Below are 16,692 nucleotides of genomic sequence, written 5' to 3' on the forward strand. Positions count from 1 at the left end.
TATATGTATAAATTCTATATATATAAATACATATATACACTTCGAGAGAGAGAGAGAGGAGTGTGACCACAATGTTAGTCGATGCTAAATCACAGCTTTAAACCCAACTCTGAGCACTAAATAACACACGAGCAGTGATCGACATGAGGACAAAATGATCACCAGCAAGATTTGTAAAATGTTTCCTAATAAATTCCGCAAGGAGAAAGACAGACGTAAAAGCAGACCTCGTGTTTACCATTTCTCACGGGTCCGCCCGATGGCGCCGCACCTAGACTTTCACTCTGATCCAAGATGTCGCCGCCGCTCCGCCTGCAGGCAGAGAACCATCGGCCACCCAATAATCGTGCTGCACCGAGCAGGAAAAAGAAAGGCAGTTTTTTGTAGAGGGCCGCCGCCGCTCTCTGCGCGGATAGATGCTTCCGACACAGTTTTCCCAACCAGTTGGCGTTATGACAGGCACATCTGTTGGACTTGGTATCGGACAAATTCAGGATGAAGAGATGGAGGGAAGAAACGGGGCGACGATATACGAGACAATCGCTCTGCGAGAAGCTTGTATAGGGGGGGAGGGGGGCTTAAAAAAAGGAGATGAGGAAATTGAGTACCTTTAACAGAACACGTGTCGGCCTGCAGAGGCCGAGAACGGGTCAGTACACCGCCATAAAGGTACGAGCAGAACATGTGTCTGTCCTCCTGGAGCCGCAAACACAAGAGGGGGAAATAGAGCGAACCGGCAACAGAAAAAGGCAACACTGCTGGTTCTTTTACCAATATGCCTACCGTTCCACTGGGGGGTGGGGGGGGGTTACATTGTTGTCGTCGTTACAGATAAGCAAGTTAGCAGTTCGCCCTCGCGCCTCCTTTCTTCCGACCCCCTTTTTTGCTGTCTAAACACACGACTCTCTCTCTCTCTCTGCTTACTCGTGGTTGGAATCTAGAACTCGGCAAACTCTTTTGCACACTTCTCTGTGAAGGAGACTCGGATTTCCTCTTCCTCGTAGTCGTCGAAGTTGCTTGTGTCACCGGGGCCTCTGCATTTAGGGATAAAGGGAGCTTCCACCTAGAAACCATGGGGGGGGGGGGGTATGGGGGGGGAGTGGTCACAAGATTAGAAGGATGCAGTGCGTACTTAGAGTACTGAAGTCATTTCTTGCACCATAAATCACTGAATGGCATCGGCACAGACCCCCCCAGGACACGAGGGGTCTATTAAAAACATATTCTGCACGATAAAGAGAAAGAAAAAAAAAGAGAGAAAAAAAAAAAGATTAAGGTGCATATGATCAAGAAATCCTGCTCGAATATACTTGGCTGAACTGCGAGAATACACGACTCGTTTTCCACCCTGCAAATAATTCGCAAATAATTCCCAGCATCTGTTTCGCATTCCTAACGTTAGACGAAGACATATTTTGCGAGCTATTAAGGGACGACTAGATGAAGACGTGTTTTTGTGCGTTTAGCCCTTGTGATAATCGGCGTGTGAAAGACATTTCCCTTGGTCGGCGTCGCCGTTTCTCCCGCCTTCCGGCTCCATTCGGACACGTTTACTGCCGTCTCACCTTCCTCTGGTAGATGGCGATCCAATCGGTGGTGGAAAACCACTTGTGGCCCTTGATGTCATTGACGCCGTTCCTGAGGTTGCCAAAGCGCTTGGTCAGATCCACCTGCAGCAGGTTTCTCAACAGATCCTTCAGGTCGGAGCTGAAGTGGGAGGGGAAGCGAACCTGCAACCAGAGGGCGAGCGAGAGTGTGAGCAGGCGTTTTCTAACCGCCCGAGTTAGCGCCGGTCTGGGAGGGGGTCCTATGGGACATTCTGCCGAATGTTAGCTTGGGCAAAGTGAAGGGCGACATGGTAACCGATAACCGGTTCAGAAAATTCCACCGTGTGTCAATCCCGAAAAGGATCGACAACGATTTCTCTGGTTGATCAATTACTGTCGAAGAGTGGCAGAAAAAAATTAAGAAAAAAAGAGTATAAAGTTTCCTTTTTGGACACAAATGAGAAAGCGCTACCTAAGCTGTGAAAAGGATCCGAAAATATAGAAATAAATAAACCCAGGTGTGTTTCCCTGGCAGAGGGCATTTATATCTAGGCAGGTACATAACAATAAAACAAAGGTGAGAAATCTATGACGCATGCAAGACAACTAAAGCATGGCGGCACTAGCGAGAGGACAACTCGTCTATTGCTGCGGGGGGGGGGGCAGCAATCGTAACCCAACCTTGGGGCGTCGGAATCTAAAGTAGTCCCATGCTACTGATTTGACTGATTCTTTTGGGTGGGAGGAGGGGGGAATTGACCATCAGTGATTCCCATCTCATTCCTCCGGTGTGTGTGTGAGTCAAAGCTCCCACAGCACCGTCTGACAGGCAGCTGAGAAAGAAGAAGGCAGCTCTCTGTCTTTTTATAGAACCGCTAGTGAGCAAACGTCCACGTCTGAAAGCCGTCCCGCTTTATACGATGGTAGGGAAGCGATGCAACGCTAGCACGCCATCTGCTCGCTTTGTGTCATTTACTACGATCATCCGCTGGAATGTAAATGCTAACAACCCATAATAATCCCCCCCCAACCCTGATCAATCAGTGAAGACTGATGCAGTGTCACAGCACCGCCACTAGAGGGGCCAGACTCACCTTCCCCGATACAATCTTCTCATAAATCTGAATAGGTTGGTCTGCAAAGAAGGGGGGGTACCCAGCAGCCATCTCGTATATAAGCACCCCCAGAGCCCACCAGTCCACTGCTTTATTGTAACCCTGGAAGACAAAGCGGAGGGTTTGAAGGGCCCTCAAACATGACATCCGATCCGCTGCAAAAAGCAGAGCCAAACAACGCACTTACTTTGCTAAGGATGATTTCTGGCGCCAAATATTCCGGGGTCCCACAAAGCGTCCAGGTCCGCCCCTTCACTCTTTTCGCAAATCCGAAATCTGTGACCTGTGAAAAGGGAACGTGCGACCCTGAGCACCGACCACAAGCTGGCGAAAGCACAAATAAAAATGGAGAATGACGGTCCCAAGATTGGATATTCCTTGCCTGTATGTAGCCCTGCTGGTCGATGAGCAAGTTCTCCGGCTTGAGGTCTCGGTAGATGAGATCCAGCGAGTGAAGATATTCAAAGGTCAGAACGATCTGGGCCGCGTAGAAGCGGGCGTGCGGCTCGCTACGGAACAGACGGCGCACAGTGGTCGGAGTCAGCCGGGAAAACGAGGAGGAGAAGAGTTCCCGAGACACGCCGACCTACCTGAATCTGCCGATTCTCCTCAGGTGTGAGAACATTTCGCCGCCAGGTACATACTCCATGATCATATACAGGTTACTGTTGTCCTGGGGGGGGGGGGGGGGGGGAGGACGGTCTTAGGCAAACACGCAAGAACGCTGAGGAGACAATCGGATCCAGATCTGAGTGCAAACCTTGAACGAGTGCTCCAGCCGCACCAGGAAGGGGAAGCTGACGGCTTGCAGGATGCGCTTCTCGTTCAGCGTGTGTTCGATCTGCTTCAGCTTCACCACCTGCGGGTCCAGTCGGAAGCAGCAGTTCAACAGCGATTCCCGGTTTTCCTTCTAAATCGGCACGGCACTGAAAGACGGACTCGGTTTACAGGACGATTCTATTGCAATCAGATTCCGCCCCAGATTCTTCTTCTTCATTTTAAAGTTTAGACGGGAAGGACCTCGTATTCGACGGATCCATTTTAAGACTTTCTGTGTGCAATAATCACATTTTCACAAATGATTCTTCATCATCCTCCTCCTCCTCCTCAGAAATATTTGCTTTCACTGAATATATTTCCTGAAAGGATTTTTTTTTTTTACCTTTTGTTTGTCCAGTATTTTCATGGCAAAGTGCTGGCCGGACTCTTTGTGTTTCACCAGCATGACCCGACCAAACGAACCGGTGCCCAACGTCTTCAAGCGCTCAAAGTGGTCCAACGCCGACGTTTGCTGAGAGGTAAATGAGGGCGTTAGCCAGAGGACGGGGGGACGGGGGGGGGCACGACTCGCTGAACAACACACCTTCCTCGTCTGACTGACCAACCAGAGCAGGATGACCGGTCTGAGCTGCTGCCGCCCCCGAACAATCAATCGCTCAAATTGAACCGACATGCCGATTTTCAAAAGAATACATTGCTGAAAGGCTAACGGCGTGTTTTACTTCACAAAGAACGTTTCTGTAACGTTGGCCCAGCAGAGGGTGCAACGCCCCCCCCCCCCCAAAAAACGCCGAGCTGTCTCAGCATATTAAACTAAAGACAATCTTTACTGAAGGACAAAGCGTGGATCCCTTTCCTTGAATAAATTTGCTAAGAAAGGTTGTTAAAAAGCATTTCTGATAAAAGGTTTAAAAAAATACAAATGTAAATGTGTCATCTATAAAAAAAAGGCACTTTTCTCAAAGGGGAGATGTAAATGAAGTTTTCAGCATCCACTAGAGGGAGCCCTTTCCTGCAAGCTCGTCCTCGTGCCATTTGATACAGCCAACATACATATTTAAAAAAAAAAAAACTAATTAAGTTGGATTGGCCACAAAGCTTATACATTTCTATTTTTATTTTAATTACGTTTCCTCTCACCTGTGCTGGATTCTCCCATTTCTTCAGGAAATCTTCTTTGGCTTTGGCAAGAAACTCCTTCACTGTAATGAGAAACAGTGACATTCATTAAGAGTTCAACAACCATGAACACCGCTCCCTGTGAAAAGTCAAAGGTGGCTCCCAGTAGCCCCGATTCTCCTGGATCGGGATCCATAGCTTTTGATGATACAAAGAAATAGGTTTGTATAAGAATAGAAACGAGAGAGATAATATTGAACGGGTCCAGTAAGAGAACAAACACAAAGGTTTAATCCCGACTAGCCGATGTGATTTCCTGATAAATCTCCAAAGACCGGCAGCTCCAACAATAGGATGGGGAGACAGCCAGCGAGAACGGCAAAGAGCAAAGTTCGCGTAAACATGTTGAGAGCGCTCGCTGCTCCCACACGAGGCGAGGAAGCGGACGGAGAAACGGGGAGAAGACGTTTCCTGTGAAAGCTCAACTTCCACCTTCAAACAGTAAAAAAAAAATCCCAAATAGAAATATTCCCATCATAACCTGGAGCTGGTCGGCGACAACAGAGTCACGAATCAAACCACCAGCCGTCTCTTAAAGGACTTCTCTTTTCCTGTTAGATTTAGGAGGACTGGCTGCCATGGCGACAAGCGCAATGCGATTTAACGAGGCTCAACGCCTCAACTGTCCTCGGATCCTACACCGTCCTCACCGTCCGGGGTGGCGGCGGGCCCCTCCAGCGCTGCACCGTCTCCTGAGCGCGGGGACGACTCCCTCCCGTCTTCCTGTCTTCTGGAGCTCTTCCTGTCACACATTCGCTTCGTAAAGTCTCCCCCCGTTCTTCGTCCTCGACCACAATCACTGATTCATGACCTCCACCCCCCCCCCCTCTGAGCGCACGGCGGCCAGGACCAGCAGTCCCACTCATCCAGTCGGGTGTCCTCGTTGACGTGGAGTCTCCAATCCGTCCCCCGTGCTGCTTCTTTGCCGAGGACCGAGTTCAGAAAGTCGCATTCGTACCCGCCGTAGTCACATTTAGCATTTAGCTGCTCCCACACAGCAATCAGACCCTCGCTTGGGTTTGTATCAATATTTATCTTGTGCACTCGCTGCTGCTCCCTCCCATGTCCAACACGCACACACACACACACACAGGCTATATATTGATCTGAACAGGGGCACAATCATTGGTGGGAGGGGCGTAATATTCTAGCTGGTATCTTCATCCAACCCAGAAAGAAAGTCCGAGAGAAAACTAGGCCTAATTTCAGACCCTTGAGATGAACTGGAGACGTCAAGCTGTAAATAAAACTTTCCCTAATTAACAGAACCAAAAAAAACGGTCATCTGGGTTGAGAGAGAGAGAGAGAGAGAGAGAGAGAGAGAGAGAGAGAGAGAGAGAGAGAGAGAGAGAGAGAGAGAGAGCCTCTCAGGAGATGTAGCAATAGAGGAACGCTCAGACCACAGCAAAACCTTTCTCCTGGCCCAAATGCACGAGTCTCGCTGAGCCAGGGCCGAATGGGTCCGTCCTCTGGGCCTTGTTGGCCCCCTCTGGAGCAGGAACGGGGGGGTTATATTAGGCAGAGCTGACCGCCAAATCTGCTCCCAGCGGACACCAGATCTTTTTCAGACTGCCTTGCTCACATGTGACGAATAAGAAATCTGGTTAAACCAGGTAGAAACCTTCTGTTGGGGCTGCAGTCAGCTGATTCGGTGGATTATCTCCCTGCCGTACATGCTCATGAGCTGGCCCTGAACGCATCACGTTCAGTCACGTGCCTCTGCCTCGTCCAACCAGAGTTCTTCATTTCAGCACGACGGACACGACCGCGAACGCTGAGCCCGCGCACGGACACGTTTCGGCTTCCGTTAAGATGACGCAGAGTAAAAAAAAGTCAAATATAAACGGTGCAGACACATTTCAGCACACAGAGGTAAAAAACTATGTTTAATCACTATAATAATCACATTTCAAACTACGAAGAGCTTTTTATGTGGCCAAAAAATACAAAGAAATTAGAAAAGCACGGGACAAGATCTACAATAATCCCAAAATGAAACACAATAATTGTACACGACCTTGTTGTTGACAAAGGTCAAGTACAGTGCAGGTGGAGGCGGAGGAGGAAGACAACTTTGAATACGCCCAGGCTTCTTAGCCCCATGACAAGCAGCACATTTAGCTTTACTGGGAGCAAGAATGAGGGTAAAATTAACATAAAAACCACAAGAAACAGGGGCAAGCGGGGGAGTTGGTGCACGAGTTGGTGCACGAGTTGGTGCACGAGTTGGTGCACGTGGATGCGCGTACACCGAAGCTTCTCGCCGGCCGAGTCAAAAGTCGTTATTTACTTTGAGTTCATAAACAGATTCATTCGTAAAACGAGGTTCCACGGTACAGACATTTATAGAGAACTGGGCAGGCAAAAAAAAAAAACAATCCCAAACAAGTTTTAAGTAATTACTGTAATTATTTGTAATAATAGGCCCAGCCCTGCCTCGCACTAAATTAACACGTAAAGCTTTACATGTCGAGCCGGTTGCTTTTCGGCTCCATGCAGCCACGTTTTAGTCGTAAGAGACGAACCCTTTTCATGCGTCGTGGCTATCTGCTTCCTAGCCAGGCGACTTATTGTTAACTTTAGATAACATCAACATTATCAGCAGAATTCACGCTTCGGTCAGCCTGACGTCGTCTCGCCTGCAGCCGCTTTTCCACCTTGTGGGCCGCGGGAGTTGCTGGAGCCAATCCCAGCTTGCTTTGGGGGAGAAGCGGGTCGGGGGGGGGGGGGGGGGCACACCTCAGACACGTCGCCAGCGCATCGCGGGGCCACACAGAGAATGAAAATGATTCCATCGATGAATGACGCCCCTGCCTGTTTGTTTCTGTAAGAACCAACATGGAACTGTTGTTCTTTATCAAACTCTAAGGCCATGTAGATGTAAAAAAAAAAAAAAAAAACTCCATCCACGCATTACTGCATGAGCCCGTTGTTAAACACATTCATCAGCGGCGTAGTTCCCCAAATCCTATCCAATCAGAATGCTCCGTCTCTCCTCGTCCCTTTCTCAAAACATCAAACATGGCGCCAGGCGCTGTTGTGCGTGTGTGTGTGCGTGTGTGTGTGTGTGTGGACCGACAAGGAGGCAGAATTGCTCCCAAACGTTTGTTTTTGGAGATACCCGGCTGCGTGTGGACATGGCTGGAGTTTTGCATCACCTGCGGCTGGATTTTTAATCAGGATTTTTCTCTGGCAGTATCTCAACTTGCCAGTTCAGCGCTAAAGCTTAGCTTAAGTTGCCGAATGGAATTTCAAAACCAAGATCCAATGGAAATCCAAGTGTTTTCCTTTGCCTGCATCCTTGACGCACGATTTTCTGTGGGGACGCACGGGGTCTCTTCATTTACCCAACAATCACATTAAAAACAAAAGTCTAAAAGAAATGTTCAGATTTCCTCATGTCCAGGGGAGAGACAGGGACTATATCTGCTGAGGATGGAGCTGCCAGGGAACAGGGCCAGAGGTCGACCCAGGAGAAGAGACATGGACGTAGTGAGGGAGGACATAAGAGTGGCTGGTGTTGGAGAGGACGATACAAAGGACAGGGTGAAGTGGAGAACGTTGGGTTGCTGTGGCGACCCCTCAGGGGACAAGCCGAGAGTGCAGTAGTAGTAGGAATGCCGGTTGTGATGTCGGTGGTGACAACTGGAAAAAATAGCGAGATTCGGCTCATTCGGGTAATGCCTCCAATAAATAATCCTCACAAAGAGGAGCCGCCTGAACGGGACAAGTCGAGACAAGCTGACGCAGCTAGCCAGATCCCCGAGCATTGAGAAAGGCCGCTCATTGTGGGGGGCAGCAAGGTCAAGAAGGCCAACAGGAAAAGGGTAAAATGACCTCTGGAATTCATACAGGAGTACCGCGAAAACAAAAGCTCTACAGGAAGTGATGAGCGATGCACACACGCACACACACACCTTCCTGTTACCCAAACCAGCTGCCAGGGAGGGTCATGAACCCCACGGATATTTATAGAGGGAGTCGCACTTTGACAGGGTGCCATTTCAGCACAACACAAAGTTCAACACAACAGCCTCTTGCGTCACGAGAGATCCGAGCACAGCCTGATGCAGAGGTTGAAGAAGTTTGCAAGGTAAAAAAAAAAGAACCAACACACGTGCACGCGGTCAAGAAGCAACAACGTGCATTTCAGAAAGGCTCATTACAGATTCAGGCCAGGCGCGATGTGCCGAGTAGCTCGGCGGCGGCGCAGCAACACTTCCAGCGCAACCGAGAAATGCCCTCCTTTGAACAGCAACTAGACAACAATGGGGAGCAGTGCGCACACACATCTGGAGATATGCACACACACACACACACACACACACCTTGACAGCTGATTAAAATACTAGCAGGAACAATGTCTTCCATCAAAGCCAATAGCAGTTCAACACAACGAAAACACTTTGGAATCTAGCAGGAAAGGAGAAAGGAGAAAGGGAAGCCGGCCAACATTGGCGTCCGAGCTCAGTCTGTAACCAGCTGAGTTAGCAGCGTTTAGCAGCGACCATACGTCTAAGCTCGGCCTGTAACCAGCCGAGTCAGCAGCATTTACGTCTGAGCTCGGCCTGTAACCGGCTGAGTTAGCAGCGTTTACGTCTGAGCTCGGCCTGTAACCGGCCGAGTTAGCAGCATTTACGTCTGAGCTCGGCCTGTAACCGGCTGAGTTAGCAGCGTTTACGTCTGAGCTTGGCATGTAACCAGCCGAGTTAGCAGCGTTTACGTCTGAGCTCGGCCTGTAACCAGCCGAGTTAGCAGCGTTTACGTCTGAGCTCGGCCTGTAACCGGCCGAGTTAGCAGCGTTTACGTCTGAGCTCCGCCTGTAACCAGCTGAGTTAGCAGCGGTTACGTCTGAGCTCCGCCTGTAACCAGCTGAGTTAGCAGCGGTTACGTCCGAGCTCGGCCTGTAACCAGCTGAGTTAGCAGCGTTTACGTCTGAGCTCGGCCTGTTACCAGCCGAGTTAGCAGCGGTTACGTCTGAGCTCGGCCTGTTACCGGCCGAGTTAGCAGCGGTTACGTCTGAGCTCGGCCTGTAACCAGCTGAGTTAGCAGCGGTTACGTCTGAGCTCGGCCTGTAACCAGCTGAGTTAGCAGCGGTTACGTCTGAGCTCCGCCTGTAACCAGCCGAGTTAGCAGCGTTTACGTCTGAGCTCCGCCTGTAACCAGCCGAGTTAGCAGCGTTTAGCAGCGACCATCTCTTCATCCCGAGCTCCTGTTCCCGTAACTCACTCCAGCAGCAGGCCTCCAGCTCCTCCTGCTGATCGTATCTGCCTTGTCCATCGCGCCTGTGCCTTCGACAGGGTCCGCCTCGGTGAAACATCCTTTCTGTCAGCCTGTGAATAACAGACATCATGCAAGGCGAGACCAGCTGACTGCCAGTGCGGCCGTCTCAAAAGCGTGGACGTCCCAGAGGTTCCGCGAGGCGGAAATCCAAAGTCTTGTAAAAAAAAAAAAAAAAAAGGTCACAGTTTTAAGGACGGAATCTCGAGCTGAGCTGGACGGCAGTGTTTCGTTTGTAGAGCAGCAGCAGAGGCGACGGCCAATTGTACAGCAGCTGGGGTGGACCCTTCCTCGCTCCTTCACTTCCTGCTCGAGCTCAGGAACTATCCGCCCCGCTTCCTGCTGTGGGCCAGAATGTAGCCTAGTGCGCAAATGCAGCAGCTCCCTGCACATCTGGTGGAGCGTGCGAAGTTCACGAGGAGCAAAGCTAAAGCTCTGGGTCCCCGGTCTGCTGTCTCCGGAGATGAAGAAGGCTTTATCTATTTTTTAACATAAAGATCATGCAAAAGACACTAAAGAGGACCGTTGTTTACGCTGGAAAAGGCGGCGCCGGCGACGTGATGCAGTGAATGTGAACTTTCCTAGAGACAAAAGAGCCTCTCGTGACTCCAATTTTTATTACTTTTTGATGGTTGAAAAAGCAACTTGTGCCCAGAATCCCTGAAAGCCTTGGCTGGGACTTGTTACTGGGATTGCTAGTGGCGAGTTAATGCCACACAGAGAAAGGAGGCCATTCTTCACACACTCTCTGCAGCAGCAACAAGTTAGCCGACGCTCATTCTGCAGATACCTGTCCAGACTTTACACTCCTGAGAGTTATTTATAGCGCCAGGGATAGAAACATAGAAAGCGTGCCCTCCCGTATCGGCTCCCCAATTGGGGGGAAAAAAAACACAAGTACATCCAAGCATTTCTATTTAGATGTAATTTGCAGACTTTATTTTGTCTGATTCACTTGCATCACTTCTTTTTTTTATTGCTAGAAGTCATTTTAAAAACCCAATCTGAGCCTTCTGAGGGGGATCAACACAAAAAAAAAAAACCCTCAAGAGCTAAGCTTCTCTCTTAAACACACACGCACGCACAGCACACACACACGCACGCACACACACACACAGCGAGTGTCCTTGTTGCACATGCTGCTCATCACATGTTATTCAAGAGACTCCTCAACTCCCAAGTTTCTGCCTGGAGAGAATCCCCTTCATAAATCATGTGACCCCCGACCCTGTTGCCTTTTCCTTGTCTAATAACAGAGTCCCCTGGACTGTATTTGAAATGCTGCAGGTGTGACTCAACGCACATCGAATTCAGATTCAACTCCTCGAAACAAGGGCGACATCCCGGCGCCATTTCATTACGAGGAATATTTTGTCCTGTAAAAAGTATGCGAGAAAATGTTTGCAACCTTTCATAACCTAATGAAAGGATGAATTTATTTTAAAAACAACAACAACAACATGCCCCTCAAATGAGCTTCAGTCATCCTCACCGGTACCTCTGGATATAACTTTGGGCTTTAAAAACACGAGTTATCCCACATGATCAGCGAAGAGAACCAATTCCATCCTCGATCAAAGGAGATGTTTGTTATTGATCATGATCACAGTCACCTCAGCAGAGCATATTCTACTACTCGATCAGAATCGCGTGTGGAACGCAATGCAACACAGGGTGTCATTGTGGAGGGGGTCTGGGGGGGGGGGGGCCCTTGACATAATAAAGGTTGTGGTGAACAGGAGCTCGGGGGGCATGGCGTCGCTAGCTGCTGCAGCTACAGGCTACTCACCGCTCTCCATCTCGTTGCCCTTCTTTGCGGTGGGCGTGTTGCCCATGGTGGCAGGTTGATGGTTGGAGTCCCGAGGCTCGGACAGTCTTCTTTAACAAGTCCGTTGAGTGATGCTACGCCGCTAACGCAGTCGCGAGGATCGGATTAAGCTTACAGCTAGCTAGCTACTAGCTGGTAGCATTATTTGGCTAGCGAGTGCAAATCTATTTTGTCCAATAAAACCTCTCTCTCTTCGGCGTGTTTGGAGAACTCCCAACCAAAGCAAGTAGCTTTGTGCAGACAACGCCAATGCTTTGAGGTCTGCTAGGCTAGCAAGCTAGCTAATAGTCAATGGTTATTAGCTTTGCAGCGTTAGCTCGTCAATCTCCAACAAGCACCGGCAGATCAAGACGTCTTTTAACTGTGCCTTGTTTCCAAAGACGGTTGGGTTCATACGAAATCCAGCCCGGGGCGTCAGGCCGATCGCCGATTCCGTCTGTCAAAACGAGCTAGCGTTAGCCTTGAGCGCTCCTCGCAGTCGTATCCCTGGCCTGAGCTAGCAAGGTGCTATCTCTCTGCAGGCAGGCCTTTTCGATTGAGACCAAGATAGCCAAAGTGTTGTCCACGTTGCTGTTTTCTTCTAAAAGTCTATTATTTCAAATGGATTCATTCCCAGGCCCGGATCAATCGCAACGGCTTCCTGTGAGCGACCACCTGGCCGTCGATTCTGAGGATCAACAGACCTATTCCATTAATCTTCAGACAGCACGGGAAACTCCAGTCATCCGTCCACCGGGTCCCGCCCCCTGACGCGCTCTGATTGGCTACATGCGCAGCTAATTTTCCGTCAGAGGTCGTAACACAAGTACTGATTGGATAAGCGCCAACACGTCCAATAATCATCGATGCTATTCGCCTGTCAAATGGGTTTATCCCGCCTCTCGAACTTGCTAGCGACCAACACGCCCAGAAGCGTTTCTGGTTGCTTTAAATGTGCAGATCTGACGTTCATGCAGGACGATAATTAAAAGCCGCTGGAGCGCTTCACAATCACAATCCCGTTTGCGCAGCATTGTTCCCAAACCAGTTTGGATGCCGAGCCTCCCATCCCCCCCCCCGACCTGTGATTGGATATGACGCCGACCCAGGCTATTTTTAGTAAAACGTGAAAAACGCAGGGAGATGTCTCAGATATTTATGTTACAGAGCTAGTACCCAGTTTTGCTTAACCTCATGATCAAAATAATTAACGGGTTCTTCTTTGGTCTATCAGAACAGCATGCATGATATTTAAATGTGTTATTAATAGACCTATTCATTCCGGTCTCTTGAAAATGTGATACCTGTTTTAATTAAGGTTACAGTCACTCTCGATAAAGGACACGCGTTCTCAGCACGTTTAGAATTATATTCAGTTTTCCGGCTTCTGTAATCAAATTTGAAAAACAACAAACTTCATCTGGTTGTAAATTTCTCGCAGGGATTAATGCACAAATTTTATTTGGAACACCACATTGGAAAAAAACCCCAAAAAGCAGATAGCAGTAAAGTACATAGAAGAGCCCGTACAAAATCTAAATGGGAAAACATTTAAGTGCAAAAATAATTTGAAAAAAATATATAATGGCAGGCATTGAAATTCCAGTACTACAACAACTTTGCCTAGGTTACTGCTGAAATCCTCTCGATGGGGGTAAGAATCACAACTACATCAACACGGAGAAGGAAGGCCAATCATAAATCGGCTTTCTCTTTCAGTTTCAGTCGCATCATCACATGGTTAACTTTTGCCTTCCTTAATTTAAAGTCCTCCAATGTTGCTTTGAACACGACAGCAAGGACCTTCCTATCTGTAATGGTCAAATGTACTGGTCAGAGGTTCATAATCTTCCTAGTATTGAACACGTATTTGAAGCCCAAGTATTGTTCAATGTCGACATGCCTCAATTACATGGACATTTGTGAGGCAAGTGTGTGTGTCTATGTATGTATATCTCATGCATACACACACACACACACACACACACACACACACAACCCAGAATGTCCATGGGCATACTTCAGCAATGTCTTGTATCACCTTTGTTTCATCTTTACAAGCAATCCATAGAGTTGTCTGGCAATACTCCCAAGGGCGGCGCCTTGCCCGGGAGACAAGACGGAGGCAACATGGAGTTTGACGTTGGATCCACATTTTCAGAGTCTTCGATGCGCTCTGCACACCCTTCCCAGTTTATGTGGAATCTGGTAACGCGGGGATTTGATGCCAGAATGTTTCTCTGGAGCTGAAAATTTCAAGAAGGAAATATGAATAAATACATTGTCCAAGCAAATGCACTCATAGTAGCTGTCCACTATGGTACCGTCTTAGCAGAGCAGACACTGCTGGTCTCCATCTCAGAAAATGAACAAGAATTTTTAAGCGCATATGGATTACTTTGTAAATACAGAAAACAAAAAAGGATTTAGCCTGGAGGATGGCAGTTTTCAAGAAATGGGGGTGCAGAGAGGAAACATGTTCTCCTATCTTCATGAACATCGTCTCCATGCCGATCAAGTATGTGTGTCGTTTGTGCCTTTAATACCCAACAAAGAAATAATCATTCTTTACCAAAACAGAGAACCTGAATGAAAAGAATTTGCTGACAGAATAACATTTCACCTGAACTATATAGGTCGCCTCACCTTAGCTCTTTTGTTAGCTCTAAAAGGCTGATGTCGCAGGACTTCAGGGTCCACGAGAATTGATAAGGTAAAGATATTTAAAAACCATTGGAAGGACTTTAAGAATCTATCCTGAAACAATGCAGTGACTTTAAAACCAGACCGATGCGAGCCTGCTTTCTGGTCCTTGTCAACACTCATGCAGCTAAACACTGGAGTAGCTGAAGGAGACCAGAAAGAAGGGCATTGCTGTAATCAATATGACCAGATAAAGCATTGATTAGAAACTAAAATTATCCTACCATTGAGGCATGAATTATTATACTGCATTATTTTTAAACAAAGCATGTCATCGATAAGTGATGGCTCTGACCTGCGAATAGTCTGGCTTGTTTGGAGGATTCTCACGAAGTTCCTGGTCAGTGTATTCGTTGTTCACGTAGTAACCGATGCGAATGAATTCCTGGCCACGGTACGTGCAGGTAATCAGCACCACAGTTACGCCAACAGCATCGCTTTCGGGAATCAAGGCGGTATTTGGGGCGTCGGCCTGTCAAAAGAAACACAGACATTTTAGAATCGACTTGAGAACAGAGTGACGAGTGCGTCTGACAACCTGAAACTGACACAACGTTTCCTTCGACCTGAGGAAACATAAATACATGAAATGGGTTCTTACAAAATCCTATTTCCATGATGTACTACGTGGTTAAAGCAGCACAAATCAATAGCATTTGTACATTTCCCTCAAACATACACACCTGAAACACAAACATATGTCTCCCAGCAGGCACTGGACCGACCAAGACAGAATCAAGGACTTGGTCGTACTCCTCGCTTTCTGCTGAACCAACATAGATGATCTTCCATTCCAGGTCTATTAAAAAGAAAAAAAATAATCAAGATGTTATGATTCAAACTGGATGATCTGCAAACATCCATTTGTTGGAGACCCTTTTCACTCGGGGATTGATTCTTGTTGATTAGTGTATTTGCAAATAAACATGACTTGCAGGAGACATTTTGTCAAAAGAACAAAATGCTCATCACTCAGGCAACTCAAGTTTAACTCACAAATTCATTATTCTATTCGAATGGGATTATCAGATTAGGCAATGTTCCTCATGATAACAGAAATATGTCAAATGAGCCTCAAAATTGAATAAACTCTGCTCTAAAACATTTCATCACTGGCATCCATATTTGGAGAAACTTTTTATACAAACATAGGCGATCAAAACAAACTTCTCTGAGGAAGAACGACTAGCCTGAAAGATAAACGCACTTTAGCATACTTTGTCGGTTTCACTGTCCTAATATGTTTATAATAATGGAAATCACGTTATGTTAATTTCTGACATATTAACGTGACTTTATTGCTACGTTTACAAAATGCTATCTTATGAAGCTATATCTGATTTTCGATGGAAGATTACAGGATGTGAAGTCAGCTAAGCAACCGTTAGCTGTTAGCATTTTTTTTTTTTTTTTTCTAGTAATGTGCCGAAAATGAATGAACAGACTTGAGCTTTAGCCTCAAACGCGTTTGCCGCGTTGGTGCCTACCTTCCGGGAGGTCCTCCATGCACTCGAACGTTATTTCAAACTGAAAGGGGTTTCCAAATGGACTTGGGTTATCCAAAACAGCTACATTCAACACCTGTACTTTCGCCATTGTTGCCTTAGCGCCAATTTAACAGAGCGGCTACCCCCGAAACGAGCCAGTTTCCCGGGGAATTCTTAAAAGCAACGCTGCAACGACACAAACGCGCGACGGTAGTATCGATCAAGCTTTATCGATGTCTACAAAACGTGTGCCTTATTCAAAGGTCTAAATGCACGCCATTCAATTCGTACGTGCACAATAAAAGTAAATGTTGTTCAGACAGATGAGCTACAATCCTCCCGCTGACAACTACCCAGGTTTCCCCGCGCGTACGGCAAGCGGACTAGTACAAAAAGACTTTCCCTTTGAAGAAAAGGCAATTTGCACATATCGCCCCCTAGTGGAAAATAAATATAATACTGCACTGATTAAGGCGCAGTCCACCTGCACATACAGTAGTAGTAGTAGTAGTAGTGGTGGTGGTGGTGGTGGGTGCCTTTCTAGGTTTGTTTTATCAATCTTTATATCTGGACTCCTTTAACTCCGTTATGATTAGCTTTGAATAATGTTATTATAATGTTATAACTTGCTGTGGAAGCATCTCCCCAGACGGACTCGCTCCTGCAACCTGGGACTCATTTTCCACAACAGTGTTCCCCTTTTCTAAAACGCCTTCCTTGCGTCCAGAAGAATCTTTAGCTACACAGACCAGGCCTGCAGAACCTCACATTGTCTTTGCTTTGCGGGTTTGAGA

At 47.6% G+C, this 16,692-nt stretch overlaps 2 protein-coding genes across 2 annotated transcripts; both read right to left on the reverse strand.

The window, feature by feature from the left end:
- Nucleotides 1-937: 937 nt before the first annotated feature.
- Nucleotides 938-11,736, reverse strand: prkacaa (protein kinase, cAMP-dependent, catalytic, alpha, genome duplicate a). The gene is made up of 10 exons (XM_068750324.1): nt 11,691-11,736; nt 4,583-4,644; nt 3,825-3,953; nt 3,423-3,521; nt 3,253-3,335; nt 3,045-3,171; nt 2,850-2,945; nt 2,642-2,764; nt 1,566-1,730; nt 938-1,063 (listed from the first exon to the last, which is right to left on the reverse strand). The coding sequence occupies exons 1-10, from the start codon at nt 11,734-11,736 to the stop codon at nt 938-940; spliced, it is 1,056 nt and encodes a 351-aa protein (XP_068606425.1).
- A 1,465-nt stretch (nt 11,737-13,201) lies between these two features.
- Nucleotides 13,202-16,007, reverse strand: LOC137905832 (histone chaperone asf1b-B). The gene is made up of 4 exons (XM_068750095.1): nt 15,899-16,007; nt 15,095-15,210; nt 14,707-14,883; nt 13,202-13,954 (listed from the first exon to the last, which is right to left on the reverse strand). The coding sequence occupies exons 1-4, from the start codon at nt 16,005-16,007 to the stop codon at nt 13,763-13,765; spliced, it is 594 nt and encodes a 197-aa protein (XP_068606196.1). The 3' UTR covers nt 13,202-13,762.
- Nucleotides 16,008-16,692: the final 685 nt, after the last annotated feature.

This window comes from Brachionichthys hirsutus, chromosome 16 (genome assembly GCF_040956055.1).
Source record: "Brachionichthys hirsutus isolate HB-005 chromosome 16, CSIRO-AGI_Bhir_v1, whole genome shotgun sequence".
NCBI classification, from domain to species: domain Eukaryota; kingdom Metazoa; phylum Chordata; class Actinopteri; order Lophiiformes; family Brachionichthyidae; genus Brachionichthys; species Brachionichthys hirsutus.